The sequence below is a fragment of the Terrapene carolina genome, unplaced genomic scaffold (assembly GCF_002925995.2).
Source record: "Terrapene carolina triunguis isolate 2854851 unplaced genomic scaffold, T_m_triunguis-2.0 Scaffold42, whole genome shotgun sequence".
NCBI lineage: Eukaryota > Metazoa > Chordata > Testudines > Emydidae > Terrapene > Terrapene triunguis.
The window spans coordinates 42,699,633-42,709,056 of record NW_020664393.1 but is presented as its reverse complement, the minus strand read 5'-3'; the positions used below and the strand labels follow the sequence as shown (position 1 = coordinate 42,709,056).

At 49.3% G+C, this 9,424-nt stretch overlaps 1 protein-coding gene across 1 annotated transcript in view; it reads left to right on the top strand.

Annotated features, from left to right (window-relative positions):
* Positions 1–1,791: 1,791 nt before the first annotated feature.
* TMEM14A (transmembrane protein 14A) overlaps positions 1,792–9,424 on the top strand; it is a 13,461-nt gene continuing 5,828 nt past the window's right edge. Inside the window, exons 1-3 of the mRNA XM_024222711.2 lie at positions 1,792–1,934; positions 5,064–5,149; positions 6,179–6,280. Of these exons, the coding sequence (XP_024078479.1) occupies positions 5,074–5,149; positions 6,179–6,280 (178 nt within the window). The 5' untranslated portion in view covers positions 1,792–1,934; positions 5,064–5,073. The remainder of the gene's footprint in view (positions 1,935–5,063; positions 5,150–6,178; positions 6,281–9,424) is intronic.

The window sequence follows — 9,424 nt, the reverse complement described above, 5'->3', positions numbered from 1 at the left end:
CCCCCCCCCCCCCCCGCTGCCCGCCTGCCACTCACCTCCCCATTCGCCTCCACACCCAGCTCGCCCTCCCGCCTCATCTCCCCACCTGCGGAGGCCCCCGAAGTGCGGGGCCCAGGGGCAGTTGCCCTGATTCGCCATACCAAAGAGATGGCTCTGGGCAGGAAGGATAGGAAGATGCAGACTGTGGCAAGTGGGTGCCTGATCCACATACACAGTCTACCACTGCTATCAGTTACTTCATTAGCTCAAGTGGTAGAGGATATGCTGTGGATCTAAAAGTCCAAACACTGGTGATGACCCAAGCTGCGGGTCAATATGGTACCATGTGATGGAATTTCTGTTTTTTCAGGTTGGTTTTTTTTAAATCAGGAATGATATCCTGAAAAGCTGCATTAAAAGAACATTAAGGTTGTAAAGTCAAACACCCAGAAGTTAGGAAAAGCCAGATTTAAGGTTTCCTTGCAATCTTAATTAAGCCCCCTTGTGTGTAATACAATCTTTAATTACATGCTAACATATTATTTGTTCCACAGGACCCCTACCTCATTCAAAGTACAGAGTGAACTATGCTCTGGGAATGAATCAGCATTGTATAGAGAAGGAGAATGTTGTTTTTAGGACCTTTGCCTTATTTGGTGCAGAAGTTGAAAAGTGTGTAGTGAATGAGATGGGATTACAGAAAGAAAGGATGGTGTTGGTTGAGGAAGTTGAATGCTGCCCTGGAGAACTGGATGAATAGATTGTAAGGCCAGAAGGGACCACTGTGATTATCTAGTCCGACCTTCTGCATAACACAGGTCACAGAATTAATAATTCTTGTTTCAATATATTAGAGCATATCTTTTTGAAAAACATCCAATCTTGATTTTAAAATGGCCATCAGTGAAGAATCTACCACAACCCTTGGTAAATTGTTTCAATGTTTACTTAACCTCGTTGTTAAAAATTTACATCTTATTTCCAATCTGAATTTGTCTATCTTCAACTTCCAACTATGGGATCTTGTTATTCCTTTGTCTGCTAGACTGAAGAGCCCATTATTAAATATTGGTTCCCCATGTAGGTATTTATGAACTGATCAAGTTACCCCTTAACCTTCTCTTTGTGAGCTCTTTGAGACTAAATCTATGTAGCTTACCACTATAAGGACATGTCAGTACACGGGCTAGTGCATAGCAAGCTGGGGTGTAAAATCTACAGTGCTCTAACAAGGCACTAACTGGCTTTACAGACCCTTCTACCATGAACTAAAAGTTCTGTATTGTGCTTTTACCTACTGCTGTTTCAAACTGAACGTTTAGTATGTGGTCACAGGGTCCACATAGCCATATGTAGATTTAAGAGCAGTTTAGACAAACACCTGTCAGGGATGGTCTAGATAATACTTAGTCCTGCCATGAGTTCAGGGGACTGGACTAGATGATCTCTCGAGGTCCCTTCCAGTTCTATGATTCTATGAATTAAGAAGATAAAAAGAAATAGTGAATGTAATCATTCACTGACTGCAGCAGGGGTTGGGCCAGTGGAAAAAATAGTGTGTGAGCATATAATTAGACTGTATCAGAAAGCATAGGCACAAGGGAGCAACCTGAAGTCTGGCCGTGTGTGTGTAAAAATATTATACACAGAATTCTTCACCTAAGGCCTCTGTGTTAGTGCAGGGCAAAGCACCAGCTGCAGGCAAGAAAAGGCTGGGCAGCGTGGGCCTGGCTGTTGGCCTGGCAATACCTTACGTTTCCCATGAGGTGGCAGCACGCGCTTGTGTTTTTCAAGCCGCTGTGTTACTACCACAGAGAGGAACCAAGTGCGAGGCCTGGAAGTGTTGTTAGCAGGCTCGCTCCGGCGCACGCCCCGGGGCCCTCCCACAGGCAGCGGCAGCGCGCGGAGGAGAGTGCAGAGGGCGTTGGAGGCTGGAGCCGGGGAGGTCTGTTAAGGTACAGAGGGCTCCTGGGCTCGGCCGGGCTGTAGGGGCGCTTCCCCCTTTCCACCAAGGAGCCCGGACGCCTGGCTTAGGGGCAGGCGGGGTCGGTGTCTCTGCGCCCTGCGGAGAAGGGGTGGGAGGAGCTGCAGTCCTCAGCCGGGACGCGGGAGAGGAAATGAACGCGCAGCTACTAATGCCCGGCGGAGGCAGGCGCGAGGTGTGCGGGGAGAGGTGCCCAGCCTGTCCCCCGGGATCCCCGGCTGCTCAGACCTCCCCCCCCACCACCCCGCGCGTGTGATGGGGAAAGTACCCGCGGGGCCAGAGCCGGGTTCTCTGCTGCAGCTCTGCGGGGTTTGCAAAGCGCGACCCCCGCCCTGCGCCAGCGCTTTGACATTCCCTGGGAGGGCACGGGAAGGGGGGCGCCCCCTGCCCTCTCCCATCACCCAGCTGTGCCTGAGAGCGGCCCCGGCCACACCCCCGTTTGCCTTGGGCAGAGCAGGGTCTCGCCAGGCCTACGCAGCAGGCTGAGACGCGCAGTATTGGCCTGCGTCGTTACTAGAGCACCCCAACCAGCGGGGAGCTGGGCTGCTTTCGGGTTCACCCCCTTCTAGAGTGCGCACTTGTGTCCCCCTCTCTAGTGCTGACAGGACAAACACCACTGGACTTGAACAACCCCGTCTCACTCCCACTTACTTCTGTCCAGTAAAGCGACTCACCGCTTCAGTGTTGGTGTAATGGGGCCTTTGGGTAGTGAGCTCTGGGCAGGCAGACCACACGACACATCTTGGCAGCTTTGGGGCTCTCTGCTGGGGCAACGGTGTGCCCGTGCTGATTCATTGCAGGACTAGGAGCCCTAGATTGTACCCTCTTCAAACCATGTCTCTACCTGTGTGGTTTGTAGGCCTCTAGCACATAATGTTGGTGATTAAATTATAACATATGCTCGATCAACACTCTCCCTGCCTATTCTGTGTTTTGTTTTTTAACATTTAAGAAAACTTCCCTTCCCAGGACACAACCCAGGGTAGGGGGGGGGAAAGGAGTGAGCAGAAAAGAGGAGTCTCTCTCTTCGATTGGGAAGGGGGGAGATTTTATCTACTTAGGAATAGCAAATTTTTGCATGTTTTTTTACACACTTCATGTTGTTACTATGGGATTTTTAATGTAATACTCCATTATTTGTAATTCTGTATTTGGTGAATTATATGACTTATTTGTATAGCACCCAAAAGTGTGCAAGGAACTTTGCAGAAGAAACAGAACAGTAATAATACCTAGCTCGGTTATAGCACTTTTCATCAGCAGATCTCAAAGCATATTTTTATATCATGCTTTACAAAGGAGTCAGTATCATTGTCCCCATTTTACTCATGGAGAGATTGCTTGTTCCCCTCCCTGTGCCTCTGAGAGCGAGCTCCCTACCCCAATCAGCTTACTACCTATAGCTTCTATGGCCCTAATCTTGCAAGGACTTACTCATGAGCATAAGTCTCTGAAGGACTGGAGCCTAATTTTAGATATGCCATAATGTGTAAGGTTAAAAAAATGGTGGGGGCATAGACAGATAGGAAGATGTGAGAAGGGACAAGGGTTACAGTCCACACGGTCAGGCCTGCCAACGGGGGAGACAAAGGGGACAATTGGCCAGGGTCCCGGGTGATTTAAAAGGGCCCGGGGCCCCCCGGCCACCGCCACTGTGCCAGCGGTAGTGGTGGCGGTCAGGAGCCCCGGGCCCTTTTAAATTGCACAGGCAGGCTGCAGGGCTCAAAGGCCCGCCTGCCCTCTCCAGACACCTGCTCGGGCAACTTGTCGACCCAGCAGTCAGCCCCAGCTGGGGAGAGGAAGGGGCAGGGCCAGAACCTCTCTTCTTCCGGCCACGCTGCCCAGTGAAGTGCAGCGGCTGCCCTGGGGTTCAGCTTCTCTAGGGACAGTGGCCCAGCGAGCCGGAGACCTCCCTGACATGCTCAGAGTCAACTCCTGTCCCCAGAAGCTGAGCCTGGGCAAGGCAGGGAGCGGCAGCAGTGGCAGCCCTCTCCCCCGCCCCAGGCTCAGCTTCTGGGGACAGGAGCCAACTCTGAGCATGCCGGGGAGGGCAGGGGAGCTACAGCTCAATGGGCCACTGTCACCAGAAGCTGAACGGGGGGGCGGCCTCCTGCTGCCGCAGCCAGGCACTCTCCCAGGCAGCTGCTGTGCTGCACCAGGAAGCATCCAGGAGCGGCTCCGGAGCCTGGCTACCAGAAGAGCAGCCGAACAGCCTGGGGGAGCCGGGCCAGCGCAGCAGGAGGACAGAGCCCCATGCCCATTGTGAAAGTAGAATGAATTATATTGTAAAAATAGAATGGATTAAAGAAATGCTGTATGTTCCTTTAAGCAGGAATAAGGAATGTTGAAATATAGTTGTCAGGAAGAGAAACATTAAGGTATGAAACAATGGGTCCACTAAAGCTAATGGTGGGACATTAACAGGAGATCGGTAATAGTTAGTAAGGAAATAAGATAAGTTTACCTGGGGCTAGATATACATATCAGTTCTGCTTCCTTTTGTTATCTTGTTAAGTTCGCGCCCTTTTATCTGTATAAATAAGATAGTTTGAGTCTTGCATGGTACTCACATTATCTGGGTGTATTAGCAGAGCGCTTTGCTAATAAACAGAGTGGTCTGACAAATCGCGAGTCCTGAATTTGACTTTGACACCAGCTAACTTGGTATGGGGAGGAGGGGCGGGGAGAGCGTGAGGGCCCCAGGCTGGGGGTGGGATGGGGAGGAATCACGTTGGAGGTCATGCAGGAGGGGTCACGTGGGGGTGTCACGTGTTGTCTCCCCCCCACAGCTAGTGCCCCCCTTTGTGTCCCTCCCACTAGTCGCCTCTCGCTGGGCCAGCGCAGGTGCAGCACTGCCCAAATGTCAGGCGGAGCAGGGACCCATTGACTGTTCTGCCATGGGGCCCGGAATTGCTGTCGGCGGGCTTGCCAGTTTAAGCCCATGCACATTTTGAGTATTGCCGCAGTACTGAAACTTGTTGTAACTCATTATTTATTATTGTTTGGAGTGCTCCTGGATAACATTTCATAATCCTAAACAGGAAATCTATTTTTAAAGCAGAATTTGTTCTTCAGTGTTGCAATTTGTTGTCTTTTTTAGACTTGTGATCATGGCGATTGACTGGATTGGTTTTGGTTATGCGATTGTGGTGGCTCTTGGCGGTGTTGTAGGATATAATCGCAAAGGTAAATGCGGGGGTGGCAGGATTTGGAAATGGAGGGATTGATTCTATACTGCCTTCCACCTTGTGAAGTCATTTACATCAATGCAAAGTGCGGATAAATTGCTCCTAAACCAGAATGATGATATTTTAGATCCACTTCGCACAAGTGTAAATGGCTACATGAGTCAGATCCTGACAAGTAGTTCAGACCAAGTCAGGAAAGAATTACTGCTTCTGCTGTCTAGATCAGTGGTGGACAACCTGCAGCCCATCATGGTAATCCGCTGGCAGGTCGCGAGACAGTTTGTTTACATTGACCGTTCGCAGGCACGGCCGCCCACAGCTCCCAGTGGCTGCGGTTCGCCGTTCCCAGCCAATGGGAGCTGCAGGAAGCGGCGCGGGCTGCGGGGGAGAAGGGGCATGGCTGCAGTTTGGGCCAGTCCCCATAGGGGGCGGGGAGGGGAGGGAGTGTGACCCAGCTCCGCTCCTGGCCTGGTCCCGGCTGCCGTCCCGGGGTCCCAGCTCCTGGCCCTGCCCCCAGTTGTGGTCCCAGCCTTGGCCCCCTTACCCCTGTCCACGTCCCTCCCCTCCCGGAGCCGCGGCCCCACTCCCTGCCCCGGGTGGGGGAGCGTGGACTGGAGTAAGGGGTGGCGTTAGGTAAAAAGTTTGGGGATCACTGTACTATAGTGATGGAAGAACCCCTTTTGTCTCTGCAGCTGTGCCGCCATAGTGTTTCTAGTGTAGACATACCCTAAAACAGAACTCAATAGAGAATCTGGGGTATGGACTTCACAATACCGAGCATTGGAACTTTATTCTTATCAGGCTGTTATACAAGACCTACTCATTGAAACATTACATAGTAAAAATGATTCTTTTCCAGAGTCATTCGTAGCCAAAATGTGGGAAAACTCCAGTTCATCTCAGATTTTAGTTGTAGCAGCAAAACAGTAAATTGTCTAATAATAATAAGAATAATAATATTCTGTAGTCTGTTTTTTCAGTTGTTCCTCACATTTTCATTTTCATATTCCTTAATGGTTTACTGCAGGAAGTATAGTCTCTTTGGCTGCTGGTCTCTTCTTTGGTTTGGTGTCTGGTTATGGAGCGTATTGTGTAACACATGACTCCAAAGATGTGAAGATATCATTTTGTAAGTATTAAAATGTGTACAGTTTAAAATAGACTTTTACATGAAGTAAAGACTGTTCAAAATACATATTCTGTTTAATTTTTTTGCATCATATGACACCTCAGTCTGCCTGACAATTTAACTAGTTAGACACTTTGCTTCAATTTAGTTTTTTAAAGTTGGAAGCTTTATACATACAAAATACAGGTAATAGGATATGATAGAGACTAGATGTTTGAGGTAATACCTTTTATTGGACCAACTTCTGTTGGTGGAAGGTACAAGCTTTCAAGCTTCACAGAGCTCTTCTTCAGGTCTGGGGAAGGTAACTAAAGCGTCTAAGCTAAATACAAGTTGTTCACATATGCTGCAGGAGACCACTTAAAACAGGGGTGGGCAAACTTTTTGGCCTGAGGGCCACATCTGGGTATGGAAATTGTATGGCAGGCCATGAATGCTCACAAAATTGGGGGTTGGGGGGTGGGAGGGCTGTGGCTGGGGGTGCTGGCTCTGGGTTGGGGCTGGGGATGAGGGGTTGGGGGTGCAGGAGCGTGCTCAGGGCTGGGACCGAGGGGTTCGGAGGGCGGGAGGGGGATCAGGGCTGGGGAAGGGGCGCACGAAGGGGTCGGGTGCAGGCTCTGGGCAGTGCTTACCTCAAGCAGCTCCCAGAAACAGCGGCATGTCCCCCCTCCGGCTCCTACGTGGAGGTGCAGCCAGGCATGTCCCCCCCTCCAGCTCCTATGCATAGGGGTAGCCCGGGATCTGCCCGCTGCCCTGTCTGCAGGCACCACCCCTGCAGCCCCCATTGACTGTGGTTCCTGGCCAATGGGAGCTGCGGGGATAGCGCTTGGGGTGGGGGCAGCATGCGGAGCCCTCTGGCTACCCCTACGCATAGGAGCCGGAGGGGGGACATGCCACTGCTTCCGGGAGCTGTGCGGAGTGACGCAAGAGCCTGCTCCCACTCCCCAGCTGGAGCGCCAGAGCGGGGCAAGCCTCAGACCCCACTTCCCAGCGGTAGCTCGAGGGCCAGATTAAAACATCTGGAGGGCTGGATGTGGCCCCCAGTCCATAGTTTGCCCACCTCTGACTTAAAATGAAGTGGGCAATTAAGGGTTAGCTAACCTATCCTGTCACTCTCATATCCTGGAACACTCAAGGCTACAGCAGTGCTGCAGACCGGTAAATGTTCTCTTTACGTATATTTTAAAAACTCTTCTACTATTAGATTTTTTTTTAAATTGTTTTTGACTGCTTACAAAATAAGGGCCTGAGCCTGCAAAAACCTACATGCATGTTTAACTTTGCGCATGGCAACCATCCCAGTGAATCTGGAGCTCAATGGGACGATGTGGTGTGGAAGAAAACACAGTCTTCACTCTTAGGTTGTTTGCAACAATTCAGAGACAGTTTATTCCAAGCAATTGGAAGAGGGAGAGTGCACACAGACAGGGATTCCGCTAGATAAACAATTACGGCAAGCATTTATACCTTTTGTTGCGTACAATAATGATCAACAGCCATGTCTTGTTTATACATATTCCTCCCTGATATCTTACTTTTCTCAGCAGTTCCTGCTACAGTCTGAGTTCCATTCTTATCTAACACAAGGTCAAAACAGTATCTCTTACAGTTTTTTTCCCACTCGCCCAGGCCCTGCCTTAAAGTCTCGCATTATTACAGTTAGTGTTAGCCTGACTCTTGCTCTATTCCCTAGAAACTAGGATATTTGCGTCCAAATTCCCTTTATCCCTTTTTCCACTTCCACAGTGGGATAAAGCTAAGCATGTGCATAAGTGTTTACAGGATCTAGGCCTAAAAAACAGTAGTCACTACTTTATCCATCTCCAACTCTGATTGTAACAAGGGTATTTAATGCTTTGCTAGGAAACCAGAATAGTAGCACTCTTACATGTATGGGAAATTATACCATACAAACATGAAAGGTGTGTGTTACCAGATTTGCCCATTACTTTGGGGTACGTTCATTTATTAGGGTTACTCTTCAGGGTGGGGGCGGGGGGAGTTTTGTAATTCTGTCAACGTACTGCTTGTGTCACTTGTGTTTTCATATGGAGCTCTACTTCTCCCTTCTGCAAGTTTCCTCCCAATGGAGCTATCCTGCAGGACCTAGGTTCCCCAGGGCTGGGTTCCTCCAGCCCCAGAATCAGATGAAAATACGCACGCACGCATCTGACTGGACCGGGTCAATCAGCACGCCCAAGCTGAACCCCTTATGTCCCTGGACTCAGTAGGCTGGGTAGAGCAGCACTTCCAAGCTGACACCCTCATATGCCATGGGGTGTGTGGGGGGGGGGGAAGCAACCAGCTTAACCATAAAAGTTATTTATTGCCAAGTAATAACCATACAAGAAGAGCCAAACAAACAAAACAGTTACAATATTATCTCTAGCTTAAATTTTATTACAAAAGTCAGGTTTAGAAAACTATAACTGATCACACAAGTCAGGGTTAGAAAGCTGTCAAGGCTGGATCCCCACTTTGAACTTTAGGGTTCAAATGTAGGGGCCTGCATGAAAATTTCTAAGCTTATCTACCAGCTTAGCTTTGGTCCGCTGCCACCATCACAAGAATTCCCTCCCTGGGAAGCCTTGAGAAACCTTTCACCAATTCCCTGGTGAACACAGATCCAAACCCCCTTGGATCTTAAAACAAGGAGAAGTTAACCATCCCCCCTCCTTCCTTCCACCCTCCTTTCACCAATTCCTGGTGAATACAGATCCAAACCCCCTTGGATCTTAAAACAAGGAGAAATCAATCTGGTTCTTAAAAAAGAAGGCTTTTAATTAAAGAAAAAGGTAAAAATCATCTCTGTAAAATCAGTATGGAAAATAGCTTACAGGGTAATCAAACTTAAAGAGCTCAGAGGACCCCCCTCTGTCTTAGGTTCAAAGTACAGCAAACAAAGATACACACTCTGGTAAAAAGGTACATTTACAAGTTGAGAAAACAAAGTAAATCTAAGACGCCTTGCCTGTCTTTTACTTACTAGTTTGAAATAGGAGAGACTTGTTTAGAAAGATGGGGAGAACCTGGATTGATGTCTGGTCCCTCTCAGTCCCCAGAGCGAACCACCCCTTAAAACAAAGAGCACACACAAAAGCCTTTCCCCCCCCAAGATTTGAAAGTATCTTGTCTCCTTATTGG